At 35.2% G+C, this 19,049-nt stretch overlaps 1 protein-coding gene and 1 long non-coding RNA gene across 2 annotated transcripts; one reads left to right on the forward strand and one right to left on the reverse strand.

Moving 5' to 3' along the window:
• Window positions 1–5,333: 5,333 nt before the first annotated feature.
• On the forward strand, window positions 5,334–8,214 carry LOC132607108 (uncharacterized). The gene is made up of 3 exons (XR_009570197.1): window positions 5,334–5,557; window positions 5,912–5,958; window positions 6,760–8,214. It is a non-coding gene; the product is annotated as an uncharacterized LOC132607108 (long non-coding RNA).
• Window positions 8,215–12,431: 4,217 nt separating this feature from the next.
• On the reverse strand, window positions 12,432–17,623 carry LOC132607105 (small RNA degrading nuclease 1-like). Its single transcript, XM_060320925.1, has 12 exons — window positions 17,411–17,623; window positions 16,420–16,599; window positions 16,239–16,328; window positions 15,882–15,950; window positions 15,394–15,534; window positions 15,131–15,247; window positions 14,985–15,054; window positions 14,675–14,775; window positions 14,325–14,456; window positions 14,134–14,241; window positions 13,341–13,445; window positions 12,432–13,204 (listed from the first exon to the last, which is right to left on the reverse strand). The coding sequence occupies exons 1-12, from the start codon at window positions 17,441–17,443 to the stop codon at window positions 12,866–12,868; spliced, it is 1,485 nt and encodes a 494-aa protein (XP_060176908.1). The 5' UTR covers window positions 17,444–17,623; the 3' UTR covers window positions 12,432–12,865.
• Between the last annotated feature and the right edge of the window lie 1,426 nt (window positions 17,624–19,049).

Raw genomic sequence — 19,049 nt, forward strand, 5'->3', positions numbered from 1 at the left:
CAAGATAGTTTCCTAAGGGATATATGGTTGCTTATTATATATTACACCAAAGAGGAAACAAAAGTAAACATTGACGAACACAACGTTTTACCAGTGAACTTAACAAACATGCATAAAGCAGTGAAATTTTACTTTCCAGCAACTGACTGAGCTTGACGGAGCATTGAGAAATAACCTTGTCCAGAAGAAGTAAACTTGTCGCAATACTTTCCACCTTGATCCAGTGGCGGAGCCACACTATGCCTATGCCGAGGGTGTTCATTCGAACCCCCTCGGCGAAAAAAAAATACTGTTTTTACAAGGTTAAAATTATTTTTTATGTATATATAGTAAATGTTGAATCCCCCTTAGGCTTCTTCGTATTTTTTACATTTTGAACCCCTAAAAAGAAATCCTGGCTCCGCCACTGCGTTGATCAAATGCATCATTTGCGCAATCTGTACAAAGCCAACCATCACTGCAATCACTCTGCACGTAACATGTCTTTAAGCAAGTTATTATAGCTCCAACTGGAACTAATTTCTGTTCAATCGCTACAATATCCAGAGACATATCCCGCGAAGCCATAGCAACTGCATATCATGAATATAATTGCCAATACTAGTATAGCGACATACTAGGAATGTAAATACATGAATACTATGCATTTAAACATAAAGATTAGCACACATATATTAATATACTAGTTTCTGAACACGTGCGTTGCACATGTATCCCATATTAGTTGGTACAAACTTATCAATTAGATATTATTCAAACATGTGCGAGATACCAAGCATTTAAAGGGGAAAAAAATGTAAGCTCTAAATAATGAATAAGGATTTTATTAAAGCAAAACGTAGTACGTATAATCGATCTGAACTCACGGAGAAGAAAAAAAATTTAGTTAGGGAGGTATAGTTTGTAGTTACATTACTTTTGATGAAGCAAGAAAATAGGTGATATGGTCAAATCTCACCTAATACTTCTTTATAAACGACATTTCGTGTAATTGAAAGCAATAATAATAGGTCGCATAGTTAGTTTTTAGTGATCAAATGTCTCATTTACTATAACTATATATAGCCCAAAAAATATCGCTGGACTCTAATAGAGGCTATATCAAATCTATCGCTGCTAAGAGGAAGATTAAGCCACCTAAGATCTGATGAGAAAAAATGTATAAGACCAATCATCAGGTTGGACTAACAACAATACATATAATTAGATAAAGAAAGATAAATAGAATGACCGAGGTCAAACGTACCATTGTGAAGACAATTAAAATGAAAAAATAACAGATAAGTCGAAATATTTCTTGAAAATCATGCCTCTATGTTTCTCAAAAATCATGCTTCCAATCAATCAAATCTTTCCTCTCCGACTCGGATCAATATCAGCTACTGCAAAAAATATGTAAGCGACTTTTCTCCAATTATTATATTATTAAACGTGTCTTGCATTCAAATTTTGTAGAGTGGAATAACCATTTTATTGTTACCCTGGAAAAACAAAAATGATAATTACGCATTCGTAGTACTCTCTTGTCGAAATAATAAGGGAAAGTAATATTGCTTGAAGGCCCAACTATAGGTGAAAAATAGTTAACTGGTGGGTTTAGATAGGCCCACCAGCCTAACTCTCTCCTTATATATTTTGTGTATTTAAGTGTAATATAGTTGTATATTGTAAACAACACTTGTAAATATTAAAACCCTTATGAATGCCTAGAACTTAGGATAAACGCTAGTATTTTTAGGAAGTCGCCCAAATGATTTTCAAATTCGCCTAACTCTAACCCATGCACGAAATTGGTATCAAATCCGCCTAACTCTTAACACATGCATGAAATTGGTATTTACTTTCAAAGTGTTTGCTTTAAGTGTAGAATCGGTCTTTTGACAAGTATGGACTAAGTTGATCAGAAAATTGTTTTAAAACTAAGTTATAAAGTTTTTTTTGGGTTTTCCCCTTGCAGAAATCTGGAAAACGAATGGATAAAAGATAGAAAATCAATTGTTGGGCCTTCAGCCCATTTAAGGACTGTTTCCAAGATAAATTATAACTGTCCCGTCCTTTGGGCCTTGGTATTTAAATTGGACTGAAATTGAACTACAATAATGTTTGGGCTTAGGATTTATTTATGAAAAGGAATAACTTGGTAATTTCAGAGCTAAATTTTCAGATTTCTCACCATGTTAAAAGGAATTTTATGTCAATGTTGTTTTGGACCTAAGAAAAAGGGATTTTCAGGAAAGTAGAAAGGCTTTTGAGGCCATAAGGCCCAAGTTTAAAGAGATAAAACAAAGGTGATATACTTGGACCAATTTGAGGATAAGATGGATTTTTGGAAATTAAAGTATGGTTGATTATGAGCTTCAAATGAAATTAAAAGGACTTAATAAAATTATATGATACTATAGGAGGCTACTCCACTTACTTTCTTATAAAATAAAAACCTATAAGAACTAAACTCATATCATTAGACCAAAATAGTAGTGACTCTAGTTAGGAGAAATTGCGAGTGTGTCTTGATCCGACAATGAAGTGAGTTGAACACTTATATGGATTTTAAAACCAAAAATTCCTTTTCCTAAGGGGGTATTTTGCCGGAATTTCAAATTTTATGATAAGCATGACAATTAGCAAGAAAGAAAAAAAAATTAGCAAATATTCACACTTAATCACACATTGAAGTTGGAAGGTCAACCGTATTCTACCGATCCTTAATACTCGGGTGCTTAAAACCTTCTCTAGGGGATCACCAGAACCCTTACCTCGAACTCTGGTTTAAAAGGTTTTTCCTCTTGTCTGACAAAACTCTTTTACCTTAGTTTTCCTAATTTTCATTATAAAATTAGGTAGCTTCTCTAAAAAGTAGAAAATCCATTTAGAGCACCAACAATCTCGTACTAGCTTTTATGCACCTGCGTAAAAGTGAACCGCAGTTGGCATGCCATATCACATATATTTTTTTTAATAATAAATTTAATTAATTCAACAAATTCATTTAACTCAACCCAACCCAAACTCATTTTACTAATCAACTCATTTCTTATACCCATTTAACCTTGTTAGAAAACATTAAAGAAGTGCAACTTTTACACCCAATTTTGAATTTTTTGCATTTTGCACCCTTAACATACTTCCTTTTATGATTTTCATCCTATCCTATTTTTTTTTAACGATATCCACCCTAATATTTGTATTTTATTACAAAACCATAAAAGACTTATGTTGTTTTATTATTTACAAGGATAAAAATAGGAAAATACTCATACTTCCTTTATATGCTAATGGTGTTTTCTATTAACTCTTCAAGCATTAATGTCTTGTGATGGTGTACAACATTACTTGTGCCTTAATACCATTACTTTACTTGGAAAAGAAAATAGAGGTCAGGAAAAGAGTTAATAGCAACAATTTGGGTCATTAAATCCATCTAATAGCTTGAGCTAGGAATAAGAAAGCTAGTTGAGGCTACATGGGTGTTCTCTTATAAAACATTCTAGGGCTTGGAAAAGCCTAGGATGAAATTTGTCAATTTGGTTGGAAAACTTTTAGCAAGATTCGCGTGACCCTTGGTTTAATGCATCTAAGGCATATAAATAAGTTGAATTGATACCCAAGCGCATTACTTTCCATTGGAACCACAACCTTGGTCCCATTTACCAATAGTTTACATCTTATAGCCACTCTTAGTCTTTAATGAACAAACAACAACCAAACTACTATTATTCTCCCCTCTCCCTTGAAATATAGACTAATAGTCGGGTGTTACACTTGACAAGTATATTTATTCATTGTATTCTCTGTGGGATTCGACCCAACCTCGTTGGGTTCTATGTTTGACAACAATCGCTTACTCCTGATATTAAAGGTATAATTTGGGCGTATCAAATTTTGGTGCCGTTGCCGGGAAACAATTTGGCGTATTTGGGTTAGTTTGGGATTTTAGCTTACTTGCTTTGGTCCAAACTTGTGAATATTTGTGAAAATGTGTCTGTGATTTTTTATTTTTTTTTGTGTGTGTGTTTTGTGTTTAGTTTTTATTTTATTTTTACTTTTATCTATGGCATCTTGGAATGAAAATGGATTTGATGGTTGCAATCCATATTTTGATGACCCATGTCCATACTGTGGAGGACCCCACTTTTGGCAAGATTGTGAAAATGCTCCCGGGAGAGAGATGTGTGCACCGTGTCAATCCTATGATGCGAATATTTATAATATATGTGGTGGTCATGGTAGACATTGGGGTGATTGTCCCAATTATTTTGCTTCCCCTCCCCCAAGTTGTTCTAACGAAAATGCTAGTTGTGCTTTTGAGTTTGACATGGACAATGACATGGCAAGTGAAGGACAAAGTGCCGGATTTGAAGGCATCATGGCAATGGTCCAAACTATTACATCTCGTGCTTTTGTATGTTAAGATAAGTCATAAGTACTATGTATGCTCAGAGAGAATTATTATTCTTAATATTGTAAGTATTTAAAACCATGTTTGGTATGTGTTGGAAAGATTAGAGGTTAAGCTAAATATTTTTGGACCATTATTAATGTGATCAGTAGCAACATGGGATAGTTCCACATAAGGACGCATACATGCAATGAAAGTAATAATTTTTTTGTTTCGTTGGAGACTTCGAGTGTGCAAGCTGGCACACATATTCAAAACCAAATGACAATCCTTACATTTCATACATGTGTATTACTTGGTCATAAAAGGGAATTATGAGATCAACTTTTATCATTTAGCAGAAAGCCACTTTACTTTAACTTGTATTAAAGAAAACAAAGGCCATTTTATGTGTCAAAGTCCTCATTTTTTTTAAGACACAGACAAAACAAAGGACTAGGTGACAATAGTTGAGAGGGATCACGACCAGACCCGAGCCTTGAGGATTTGGTCATATTAAGTATGGGGATCAACAGATCAATGTGTAAAAGGAATGACGTCCCAAAATTATTTAAGACTCGAAAGTGGAATGATGGTGATTGAAAATAATATTTGGTGTGTGTATAAAGAGGCTATGGACTATGTTTTACTACATGATTATGATAATGAGTGTAGGAAGTGTGTTAAAATTATTGCTATTTAAATAAATTGTGATTAAGAATTTATCTTGGATTGTGGAGTAAATAATATAAATAGGGTCCATGCATGATGGGCAAGTGCCAGCAATGTATTTAATTGCATGACACATAAGGATGTTGTTGCTTGGTATAGTGATAAAGTTTGCATGAGTAATTATGATGAGTTACACGTGCCTAGGGGGAGTATTATTAAAGATATCTACTTTTTATTTTCTTTGTCCCTTTCTTATAAAATATGGGCTGCTACACATGTTCTACGTTGGGGACCTTCCCTTTAAGGTTGTAAAGCAAAACCAATATACAACAGCCTCTCAATTGAGTTCTTACAACATTAAAAAAAAAAAGACACATGAGAATAACGCATATCTCCCTCTCGGAATGCCCGTGATGCTAGTTAGCTTGATTATCTCATTGTGATTGTAAAGTAGAAGTTGATCAAAGGGGAAGGAAGATTTGGAAGGGCCGGCTCTGGTTATCAAAGGTAATATTTTTATTTTCCATTATGTGGTTAAGCTTATCTGAGTCATGGCCATATTTTGGATGGAAACTTACGGGGTGACAATTGGGAGTTGTTAAATTAATTGTTGTTGTTGTTTATTATCGTGTGGGCTATTTTGGAAGTAATTTAAGAATGGATTTAATTATAGTTTGATATGGAATTATTGGTATTGTTGTTGTTGGTATTTTTATTGATGTTTGGCTAAGTTGGGATTTCGAGGATTGTTAAGTTTACAGGGGAAATGCTGCCCGAATTTTGTTAAGTTTCATTCGTACTTGGATTGGTTAGTAAGTGATGTGGATAATCTAACTATGGCCTATGTTATCTTAATTTTAGACCTGCGAGCTCGAGAAGTAGACGTTGGACATTAAATAGAGTTCAAGGTATGTGAGGCTAGTCCTTTCTTTCTATGGCATGAATCTTATAGCTTGACTCTCTTTTTATCCATGAGTTCCCTTAAGTTCCGGAGAATATGAGTCTATGTCCATAATTAGCCACACAAGGTAATGAGTAAAGTATAGAAATCCCAATACTCATGTTGTGATGATCCTATGATGTTAATGATGCTATTTATTGCTTACACTCACCTTATATGCTAATTCCTTCAAGGTGAGGCAGGATGTCAATGAATCTTCCATAATGATGTCGGAAGCCACCGACCTTACGTCACTCCGATATAGTTATGGCTTTTGATTGGGCTCTTATACATGCTATATATATATATATATATATATATATATATATATATATATATATATATATATATATATACGTATGTATTTTCTCACACCGCGCCGCGCTATAGTCGGCCGGGCAGGCACGTAGATGTGCACACCACTATAGTGGGCAGCTTATACCCCGGACGCGGGAGGCCTGGACGCAGGCTATGATTATCACACCGCTCCTACATGGACGGGCAGCTTATACATTATCACACCGTAGCTATATGGACGGGCAGCTTATATGTGTATATATGTATGACATGATAATGATTATGAGTAAGTCAACATGCATTATTTCAGTTATATTTGATAGCCAGTACATATTGCTCTTTCTTGATGCCTCCTTATCTCATTGATGCCTTCATATTTCATTGATATATTGTTACTATTTATTCCTCTCATACTCAGTACAATATTCGTACTGACGTCCGTTTTCTTTGGACGTTGTGTTCATGCCCACAGGTAGACAGGGAGGTGAGCTTGATCCGGATTCTTAGTAGCTGTTAGCTTATTGAGAGCACTCCATTGTTCGGAAGTGCTTATGTTTATTCTTTTGGTTCCTTTATGTATTTCGCGCACGACGGAGTCTTGTTCTGTCTATATGTATAATATGTCAGTAGAGGCTCGTAGACACGCAGTGTGGGTTAGATGGTCTCACAAGATTACTATGTTATATTTGTATATGTTATTTTGATGGCCTAAGGGGCACATGTATAATAAAATCATTTGTGTTGTCAAATGAAAAATGGTTGTCTTATGATTATGAGATTATGAATGATAAAGAAATGTAAAATGGTTATGACTAGTGAGGAAACGAGCGGTGCTCGGTGGTTAGTCCCGGGTACCCGTCGCGGCCCTAGTCGGGTCGTGACACAAACATACTTAGATCGAGAAGCTAAAATGGAGGAAGAACGAAAGCTCGTCTAACAATCCATTTAGAAAATGGAGAAGCTATGAAAAGAATGAATGATTCATTTGAGGATGTCAATTCTTCAATTGTCATGGAAGTGTCTACTCCTCAAAATGAATTGGTTGAAGAAGAGATTTCAAATTTGAAAGATGAGCCCGATAATTCTTGTGACCACAACGAAAGTTGTGAAAGTGAGGAAGTGGTTCAACTTGAAGAAGAGCAAAATATTGATGAAGAAATCTCCAATTCTCAAAAAGACGAAGTTGAGAAAATTTTGAAAAGCATAATGGGGAGGAACAAAAACTATGAGCAAGTCTTGACCAAATTGTGGGAAGAAGTTCAACATGGAGATGACGAAACTATCCAAAAGGTATATCTCACTGCAATGTTTGTAGTTGGGGGTGGCATGTGGTAGCACATTATATTTTGGAACTTGCTCAAATTTTTGAAAATTTCGTTCTTTTGACATGTTGTGGATTAGTCACTTTTATTAGTTTATTTTCTTTCTTAGCTTCTTTAATTAGTCTTGTAGTTTAGGTGTAGGTGATCCTTTGAGAAAAAATTGTAGAAACTCTTGGCTTGTTCGGTACTAATAAAGTTAGTCTCTTGCATGTGAAGCGTTTAATTGAGCATATCCCTCCAAGTGGAATTTTAAGTGAAAAGAGAAGCAAGATGCATAGAAGGAATAATCTTTGTGACAACTTTTTGGCTCATTTTGTGACTCTTTACCTACTAGATGAGTTTTACTTGGGATGATGAGATATTACTCTATTTGTTCTTGCTTAAGAAGTAAAATTGATCCATCTTGACTAGTTCATATGCCATGTGTAGTGAGTGTTTGTTGAATAATTCTTGTGCTTACTTTTATCATCTAAAACTTGCCTGGTTAGTCTTTCAATGCTAATTTTGATTATGTTGGTTGGAGAGATGACCTTGGGCTATCTTTGTGATTTTTGAAAAAGCCTCTCTAGCCTTTCTAGCCTGCCATTGCATAAATAATATCACTAGTAACCCATTTGAGCCTATGATCTTTTCTTTGATTGTCACATTACAAGCCTTTACCCTTTTTTATGAAAAGTCTATCTTTTGAACCTTTTCCTCTTTAAACATGAAATTGTGAATTTGAGGCCAACAGCCTAAGTTGGGGGTGTTAGTGTTGCTTGAGAAGTGGTGAAGATTGATGTTGTGGAAAAGTCAAAAGAAATGAAGAAAATTTGAAAAATTCAAAAAGGTTGCAAACTTTTTGTGCAAAAAAATGTATCTTTGTGAAAGAAAAAAATAATAATTTAGAAATCAAGAAAATGGTTGCACAAAAAGAAGTTGGAATAATTGGGGAAACTAGTATGCAAAGGAAGGAGTGATATTTTGAAATGAAGAGGAAAGTGGACAAAAGGTATTGTGTAGTGTTCAAGGAGGGCGTAGTCACTTTTATCCCATATACTTATGCTATCCTTCCCTAATCCTACATTACAAGCTTAAAAAGTCCCTATGTGATCTCCAACCGAATGTTCTTGAGTTAGTGATGATTGAAAATAAGGGCAAGCTTATGGTGTGATATTTGTTAGCACTAAAATTTCTTTGTTGAGTGTGAGTGACTTTGTATATATGTCCCTTGTGTTGTTGTTGTTGTTGTGAATATAGTGATTTTGTGACTTTCTTTCTTGTGAGGGCATATGGATTACGATAGATTGGTGATGTTGAAAATTCAAAGTTGAGTTAAATGAGCATATCTAGTAAGCTAGTGGTTTTGAGTCACTTATTGAGGCTTGAGTGTTGTCGCTTGATTGTTTTGAAACTCCATTGCATTCTTGAAATTGTATTTTGAAATGAGGGAGTTATTTGGTTCAAGTTTCATATGCTTGTAGACTAATTATTTGTATCAATCAAAGTCATGTTTTTGTGCTTAAAGTGGATCCTCATTGAGATTTTGGTTTTGATTTGCTTGAGGACAAGCAAAGACTTTAAGTTGGCCGCCTCTGATGTGCCGTGAAATTACGGGATATTCGATGCTTAACTTCTTAAGCTTTTGTAACTCTTCAAGCACTTTTGGTGTTACTTTTTGTGTATTAATGTTATTTTGTAGGATAAGATGTCCGGAGAGCATAATGGAGCAAAACGGAGCAAAATGGCGCAAAAATAGAACAAGCAGCACTTTCTGGCAGCATATGCTAGCAGCACTTGCTGCAGCATATTGTGCATGCGAGCAGCACTTGCTGCAGCATATTGTGCATGCGAGCAGCACTTGCTGCAGCATGTGCTGCACGCAGGGCATTTTTGTCCACAATTTGATCCCGTTTTGGAATGTTATAAATACTCTTTTAGGGTTTGTAAAACATTATCTTTGGCCATTTCATATAAGTTTTGGAGACTAGGTTCCTACACCACACTTTGGGGTTGAAGATTTGAAGATTTGGTTGAGTATTTCTTAAACCTTTAATTCATTTCTTCAATTCCTTACTTTGTATTGTATATCTAAGTGTGTAGTATTTATTTTCTTCACTTGAATCTTGTTTATGGAAATATTCTATGATTAAAGTGTTGGATGAAACTCTTGTTTTGCTTATGTATTGAATGATTTTTATTGCTATTGAAGTGGGTCTTTGTTGATTTAATTAATCTTGTTCTTTAATGTTTCTTAATGGATTAGTTAACCCTAAGACTCGTCCATTTACTTTGATTGAGCTCGGAAGAGGAAATCTAGGTTGGGAAAGATTAATTAATAAGAATTTGGGTCATTAAACCCATCTAATAACTTGAGCTACGAATAGAAAAGTTACTTGAGATTCAATTGGTTGTGCTTGATATCACACTCTAAGGCTTGAAAAATCTTAGAGTGAAATTCATTGATTTGGTTGGAAGAATTTCAATGAGATTGTAGAAACTATTATCTATTAACATAAACCTGCTCTTAGTTGTAAAATCATGAAATACATTGGATCATTACTTGAGTGTAATTTCCTTTGTATCCAAACTTGTGGCCATTGATCATTTTACCCGCTTTCTAGTTAGTTTCATATTTGTTAGTTTTTAAATCAAAAACCAAATATTGAAAAAGTGTTTGGCTTAGCTTAGTTGGTGATAATTCCTTACTTGTTTAAATCGCCTAGTATATTGTTTCCTGTGGGATCGACCCCGACTCATAGTTGGGTAAATTATATTGTGACGACCGTGTACACTTTCTCTTTGAGGAGTGGATTTGGACGTTATCAGCCTCCTCGAACAGTAGCTCGTCCCCTGGTGCTAGCCGCAGTTGTGGGCTCCGGCACCTGCTCTCTAGCGATCGTGGCATGAGTCCTCACTATCTGTGAGAGAATAGACATGAATCAGATACCAATTAGAATAAAGTAGCACAAAAGAATGAAAGAATGCGAATTTTCCTAAATGTCCTATAGCCTCTCGCAGATAGATACGGAGCTCATCGTACTGATCCGCAAGACTCTACTAGACACACTCTTGTATTATAGACTGGGTAAATTAGGGCTCTGATAACAACTTGTCACAGCCCATTTTACTAAGTGGCGAGGGCACCTATCTTTCCCACCTCGATAGGCAAACCCTTATCTCATTCATTACCAATTTAAGTAAAAGCGGAAGAAAGATAATAAATATAAGTCTTAAATCATCATAATAGGGAAGAAAAAAAAAACGGAAGTAGCGGAAATACAACCCCAAAATTTTGTCTGGTCATACAAGAGCACTAACTAAATACTACAAGTCTGAATAAATACATAAAAATCTGAAATAATATCTTGAATGTAAAATAAGACATGATAAATAAAGAAGAGTCCTTGGGCAGCGACGGCATCAGTGCTCACCCTAAAAGACTCGATCAGCAATCCTCGGGATCTCAGCCATGGGGGGAAGAAGTGGAACCTGTCAAGTACTCTGCATCCATAAAGAATGCAGCAAGCGTAGGTCATACAACACAACAGTTTACTTGTAGGTATCATAAGCCGACTAGAATTAGTTGACGTATATAAAGACAATAAAGCAAGAAAACATGTAAATAATAGAGGACAAGTCATCAATAATCATGAATCAACGAATCAAGTCCCAGCCTAGGTTATAGCAGCTAAACCCAATCGTTCAAAGTTCAATAGTACATTCGAATCTGACCAATAGTCATAACACATGATCCCAAAATAGCCAAATACAATCATCCAACCATAAGTCATATTGCAAATACGGTACCCAGTCACCAAACATATCAACATTCAAAATCAGAAAACTATTAGTCATATCTCGTCGTACAACAGTCATCTATAACAACATTTCAATATAATGATTGAGTTTCTTTTAACAAACATTACTCCACATGTTATGTTATAATTCTCTACAACAGCATTTCGTTACAACAGTCAAAAACTATCCGGCGCAAATGATATCGTTATAGAGAGGTTTGAGTGTACTAATTTGTTATACATAATCTCAAAAGAAAACAGTACATAATATTACACTTCTTTTAGTAGAAAAGCTAATTTTGTGAGCATTGGGAAAAAAAATTGTCACTTTGCACGGCTAAGGCTAACCTCTTTCTTGGCTGAGGCAATCTTGGAATCCATTCCGAACTACTCAAAAATTGAACAAATTTGAAATCTTTGCAAAAATAAATTAACAAATTTTTCAAATGAGAATGAAGAGAGCAGCTTGTGCAGGTGGAATGAATTGTAAATCCTTGTACGCCACTCTACGGTTTATATATAATGAATAAGCTAGTTGAAAACAACTTGTACAAGACAAATAGAAGTCAACAACCCTTTATTTTCTTTCAAATTTATTTTTGAATGAGAATGTTTGGTTGTCAGTTGCCGCTTTCCATTTTAAAAAAGTCAGACTAATTTGTAAAGAAAGAATGAATAAGAAAAATTCAAAACAGATCCCATTCATACATGGCTTGGCATTGAAAATAATAAACCTTTGAAAGTTGTTCTCTCTGTTTCTAAGCTATACATTTACTATGTTACCTTCAAAGATTATTACTCTCTAGTCCTTTTTAGTATAATATTGCCTTTTGCATGCTCCTAAACTATGCCGCTTATGACTAATTACGTGAAGCTCCTCCACCTTTTCTAGTGCTTTGAAATATGAGAAAAAATGGTGAATTTTGGTGAAGTGAGGATTCTGCAAACATCCCAAGAACATGTCTGAAGCATTTCAAGGATGTTCGAAAGATGTTTGACACATACGGAGAAGCATTCAAACATCCTCGAGAGTAAAAAAAATAAGCAAAGAGACAAAAATCAAACAATATAGAGATAATTAAAAAAGTGACAAACGTTCATAAGCTTAAAAAGAGACATCGGGTGAAATTACTGATACAATTGATCTTACCTGCAATTCAGGAGGAAAAAAAATCAAATAAGTGAAAAAAAAAAAAAAAAAAAAAAAACACCTAACATCAGCTCTTCTTGTATGACTCTTGGCTGCAATTGTTGTTATCAGATTCGACGTCCTAGACAGCCTCCATTAACAATGAGGGAAACTGTTCTTTCTTCTTACCCTTTCTTTTTGGCAGTCCCAAAATGATACAGCTTAATCACAAGCTATTAAACAATAGCTTCGCTTTGACCTTCATACAGTAAGCATAGGCCTTTGGTGTCAAAATTGTACTCTCATCTGTTTTCCTGTAGGGTGTTGTGCCCAATAGATCCATCCGAGTTAGAATCCTTGTTTTCTCACAAGGTTAACGATGAGTTTGTTCAAGGTGGAGATTTCTTCATCTCTGTAGCTTAATTCTTTCTTTAGTCTCTCAATCTCCTTCAAGTGAGTTTCACACTGATCACAACCTGCACCAGCAGCCTCCTTGAGCTCTGTATTTTGGTCTTCCGTCCTCAGTTTCTTTGACTCTCCAACGGCCTCCTCATCTTCAGCTGACCTCTTCTTCGGGGTAACCTCTTTAGAATAATTATTGGCAGCCATCTTACGAACATACAAAGACCCTGCGATACCAGAATCAAGACGAAATGAAACGAGCTTTTGTGGTCGTCCGCCAGTATCCTAACAAAGATGGATAAACAAAAGTCACTACACGCCAGGTAAATTAAAACATTTGCCTCTCATGTACACACTTGTTTTATCTGATAGGGGACAGTGAAAGCCCTCTTATACAAAGAAATCCTGAAAGTGTACCAACCTTCTCCTGTTTGCCTTCAAGCTTATCAAATGCCTCATTTGCCTCATGCTGATTTTTGAAATTGGCAAAGGCAGTATACTTGTCTGCTTGCCCTTTTTTATTAGCCTGCCAGCAGAACATAAATGGACAAATCAAGTAAAATGAAGCAATGTTCAAACTGGAAAGTAATGAAGAACCATGCAGACTGTTACTCAAACATCATTCACTTGCAAATATCTTGATTACTACCATCATTTCTAAAGAGAGAACAGTTACTCTTAAATACAGATCTGTGCACGCACTCTTTTCTCCATTTGCTACTTTTTACATCAAAGCTCATGCTTTCATTGAGCTTAGCATTTCAAGGCTCAACTGACAATAAGTGTTTAGCCACATGTTTGCCTTTAACAATACTGCCTTTAACTTGCATCAATTGTTGCTTTGCTTTAAATAACGCTGGCAATGACCCATGTCAATGGACTTGCTTACAAGTACGAATCAGGTGTGGGTAACTGTAAACATTTGACAGGTGCATGAGTAGCTTCTTACAAATATTAATGAATTTGGAAGAATTGGCACAAAACACAAATACTCATGTCACACCAGGTTGACACGGGTATGTTAAGGCAATTGAAGGATCCATTTAACATAAGGAATGACTATAGCATGGACCATTACAAACACAACCAACAAGAATGTGACTCTTCGCTGATTGAAATTCATCATATGCTTTTACAAACTAGTTCAGACTGCATAAAGAAATCATTCATCATTGATATGAGATGAGAGAAAAACAACATGAGATTCTCCTAACCTTAACTTCCACAGTAAAGTCTCCAGGAATGACTTTGTGCAACTCTTGGCTATGAACAGCCGCTGGTATTCTGTGGACAAGTAGCTTCGCCGCATCGGGCTCTTGCACCTAAATTCAGAGTAGATGACCATTTTATCAGCCAGGAAACAAGAAAGGAAAGGAAATTTAAAATAACAGGCTCTAGACATTACCTCCTCAGAAACCACTGGTATGATATCAACTCCACGTTCAATCTTGGCAAGAACAAGTTTCATTGCAGTACATGCATCATCTAGACAATTATGTGGAGAGCCCATCTTTCGAAGTTCAAACCCTAACACAGACTACTTGGAAACTATTGTAAGTAAAATAGCATTGATGAAGCAGAGCTTGCGATAAATAGTTAATTACTTGTTAAAATCTTCATCTTGTAAAGGAACCATAGTTAGAAAAAGAATAACAGCGAGAAAGTGAGAGTTGGTATGGCCAACCATTCAACAGAGGGGACATATTGTAGCATGGAAAGATGTACCAAACTAAAAAAATAAAAAGCACGGCTTACCTTACACAAGTTACTTAAAGAAGGTCTTCTATTAGAAGCCTGACCCTGATATTTGAAGACATATGATGTGTCAATTACTCTTGCATGATCTATCTTCAAAGCTGTTAAGAATGACATAACAGAGCAAAAAGCATGTTGTAATTCTCTAATGGACAGGGAAAGAAAAGAGAAAAGCGAATAGAAATAACATAAAAACCTGGGGTATTAAAAAGAGACATATGATCATACAATCATGTCATTTCCAGTTACCAATAGATAAGCACAATGTTTATAAAAAGGTCCAACGCTTATGATTCAAGATGTGGCGTACCATGAAGATCATTGTGTAAACTATGGCCAATCAATATGGTTCCATGCGATAACAGCTTCTTCATGGACGTCTGGATCATAACACATAAAAGTTCAGACAAAAAAATTGTTAATGGCTATTGGACAACCTAAAGTGAACAACTTTACCTGTACATCAGCCAATGAACAAGAAACTCCATCTAAATCTCCAGCAGTTATTCCAGTAATCTCAGTTCTGTAATCTGCAATTGGTTTGTTGGGGTTCACAAATTCATTGAGTTTAACCTGCAATTTTCAGAAGTTGAGAAAAAATAATAACTTATGGTGAAAAAAGAGTTTAACTACATTAGAAATAAAGAGGCCAGCCAGGTGGCTCTTTTCATTATTTGTCATATATGTTGATGTCGCATAAAGGTACAAGTAAAAAATACCTCTAAATTACGGTCCACAGCACAGATTCTGACTAAAGCTTCAGTTCCATCTTCGCAGAGGACCATTTCACAATCAATTGCAACCATGGCCTTTGATTGAGTGAAATTAGACTTTTTACTCCTTTTGGTGACTAACCAGTCCTGTTCCCGTGGATGTAAGTTGTAGTAAGAGAAGCTTAGTTTTACAATAGAACAGTCAATTATACAACTGACAGATTCTGGTGCCACGGAATTAATTCAAGAAAGGACTATCACCAGTTCAGTAAACAAGCTAAAACTAAAATGCACCTAAAATTTCCTGCAGAGGATCAAGATATGCAAGTATAGACAGAAAACATGAAAAGTATTCTCAAAACAAACAAGCTGAAGCTTGGGACGCTATATCTCCTATAAACTGTCAGAGAAAACACTTCATTTAGGACAAGTTTTCTAGAGATTGAACTTCTAAAGTAGACAATAATAGAAGAAAATAAAAGGTAGTAACAAACCTCCTCGTGTGATGGAAATGAGTAATCTGTTGGATATTGAGGGTGCTCAAAAGTTAAACGAACCAGTCTCTGCACTGCCACAATGTCAAATTACTAAGTACCAAAGTGGTAAGATACATTTGATCATAAAGCTTCATAAGCAGATACCAACTAGCCTCTTCCTGGAAAAAAGAGAGGCCGAGGATCCGAATAGGAAAGATTGCGAGTTTTTGCTATACAACTTCTCTGAATATCACTTTCATTTTTCTTTAGTTTTATTTACTTTATTTGGATATTAATGGTGTTTGGACTATTTTGCGACTATAATTCACCTAGCATAAGACTTATAACACCCAAAAGCCAAAATCTCTTGTTCACCTGTTCAACAGTTTCATTGTCTGGGGAACTTTTCTGGAGGTGCTCAACAGCATCTCGGTTGGAATGACATTCAAACACCTTGTCAAAAAACTGCACAAGAAAAGAACATTCCAGTATTCACATTAACAGAATTACTTTATGCCAATTAACCAAATGAAAACCAGAGTCAATCTATAACCACCTTTAAGTCATCTTCGCTAAACGTCTTTAAAAATGCAAGAAGCACATCAATGGACCTCTTGGATGGGTCACTCAAGCTAACTCCAAACTTCTTGTCGTGTGATCTCAAAAAATCTTTCCAGCCTCCACTACTTCCTTTCATCTCCCGCTTTTGAGCTAACTTGACGATTTCAGCAAGTACCTTTTAACATTCAAAATGAGAAAGTACATCATCATCTTCTCAAGCCTAGTGTTACAATCTATTAAGCATAATTTTGAATTTGCGCACTTGGAGAGCCTTAATTATTACTCCCTCAGTCCCAATTTATGTGGGACATTTTCCTTTTTAATATGTCCCAAAAAGAATATCACATTTCTATAACTAGAAACAACTTAACTTTAAAACCTCCCCTTTTACCCTAATGAAATGATTTATAGCCACACAAATGTGTGCAAGCTTTATTTTAGACCACAAAATTTCAAAAGTTTCTTTCTTTCTGAAACTTTGTATCAAGTCAAACAGTGCCACATAAATTGGGATGGAGGAGGTATATCTAATTTTAGAAAAAATAAATGCAAAACCAGCTCTAAAATACGCATGGCATAAGTATTACTCCCTCTGTTTCAATTTATGTGTATTACTTTCCTTTATCAATAATTCTTTCCTTTTTTAGCAACTCTTTAATTCCAACTTTCTACGTGGCATTTTTAACACCACAAGATTAAAGGGCATTTGGATACATTCTACATATCTTTAAATTTAAGACCACAAGTTTCAAAAGTGTTCTTTAATTTCTTAAACTAGGTGTCATGTCAAAACCTGACAAACATTTTGAAGCAGAGTGAGTCTAATAATTGCCCAATTCTACAGATTATGGCTACTTTGATAGAAGTAAACAAACCATTTAACAAGATTTTGGTATCTAACTACTTATACAAAAACAATCATATTGACAGTTTACTATGTAATTAAAAGGAAAAATTGCTACTTTTATTTTGGGTGAACAGTTTACCTCTTTCTTGGCTGATTCAAGCTTTGATTCCATTTTGAATTACTGTTAAGTTGGGAGATTTTTGAGAAGAAGAAAAAAGATAAAATTTTCCAAGAGAAGAAGGAGCAGTGTGTGCAGGTGGAAGGGAAGTAATTTTAGGGTTTATGGATTGGGGGTTTTAGGATATAGCCCAAGCCCTAATTCGAGAGCTAAAATGTGAAATTACGCTTTTGACTTTGCACCTTAACTTTTGTTTTTTATACACTTGCCGGCACACGGACTAACTTACGCTAGTATTATAGTCATGAGATTATAATTTCTCGGCTAATTTATCTCATTTAGGGGTCGTTTGGTACAAAGGATAAACATAAATAGTTTAGGGATAAGAATTTAGCTATTTGTTATCTCTTTTTTTGGTTAGTAATCATGGGATAAGTTATCCCACGAGTGAAAATAGTACTCGGATAACTTATAGCTGCCATAGGATGGAATAAGTTATCCTAGGATAAATTATCCCGGAATAAGGAAGAAACTTTTTTTTTTAGAAATTATCCAATGTATAATACTTTTAGTCCAACATACCAAACAGTCAGTAAAAAATAACTCCAGAATAACTAATCTCAACATAACGTATCCCAACGTAATTAATCGTAGCATAACTTATCCCAGCGTAATTTGTTTTTGAACCAAACGACCCCTTAAGGGTCATTTGGTTGGAAACAAGTTATTCCGAAATTAGTTATTTCATCCTCTTACCTGTATAAAAAAACACTACAATCCCGAGATAACTAATCTCGGGATTAATTATACTGTGATTTTATCCCAACCAAACGTGAGATAAACTCATCTCAAATATAATCTCGGGACTATTTATCCTTATCCCTCATACCGTATGAACCCTTAGAGATGGGATAAAAAAATACTAAGATAGATGAGATAAGATAAGATGGGTTATCCTAAACTATGTTTGGGATAAATTTTATACCTTGTTTGATTAAAGGTATAAATTTATCACCTTCAATCAAATAAGGTATAAATTTTATCCCGGACATCCCAGTTTATCCCATGTACCATGGTGTTATAAGTTTCTTTTATTGTAAAATCTTCACATGACATTTAAGAGTTTATCAGCCAAAATAACATCTCGATTGAAGATTATGGTTCTTGGGCTTTTGGAATTGACCTTCGCTCGGCCTAGGTAAAAAGTTGTTTTTTTTGGGTCGTTTGCACCTTTGGTCCTATTTTGTGCTAGTTTTTAATTTTTAGCCTTTAAAATCAAACTTATGTCTAAAAGTGATCGTTTGGTGCATGGCCAAAATTATCCCGGGACTAATTTATCCCATATCTTGAGACTATTTTATACCATTTAGGAGATGGGATAAAATAGTCACAGGATAAGTGATATAAGAAGGTATATCCCAGCTTATACCAGGGGATGCATTTTATATTTTGTTTGGTACAAGGTATAAATTTATCCCAGGATAAATTTATACTTTATACCAAACATGGTATAAAAATTAGTGCTGGAATATCCCAGCTTATACCTTCTACCAAACGACCCCAAAGGGTATTAGTTACGCATCATAATATCCACAAGTTATGCCCGGCCCCTTAAAAAATCTATGTCTGCTAAGTATAAGTTCAATTTTAAAGGAAAAAA

The sequence above is a fragment of the Lycium barbarum genome, chromosome 8 (genome assembly GCF_019175385.1).
Source record: "Lycium barbarum isolate Lr01 chromosome 8, ASM1917538v2, whole genome shotgun sequence".
NCBI classification, from domain to species: Eukaryota; Viridiplantae; Streptophyta; class Magnoliopsida; order Solanales; family Solanaceae; genus Lycium; species Lycium barbarum.

Bases quoted from the DNA above. Each gene is read 5' to 3' on its own strand.
- LOC132607105 (XM_060320925.1), bottom strand. From the start codon at position 17,443: ATGGAATCAAAGCTTGAATCAGCCAAGAAAGAG. The intron at 14,776-14,984 runs GTACGCCACATC...CATTCTTAACAG, and splicing joins TTTACACAATGATCTTCATG to CTTTGAAGATAGATCATGCA. The intron at 13,446-14,133 runs GTTAGGAGAATC...TTCTGCTGGCAG, and splicing joins ACTTTACTGTGGAAGTTAAG to GCTAATAAAAAAGGGCAAGC.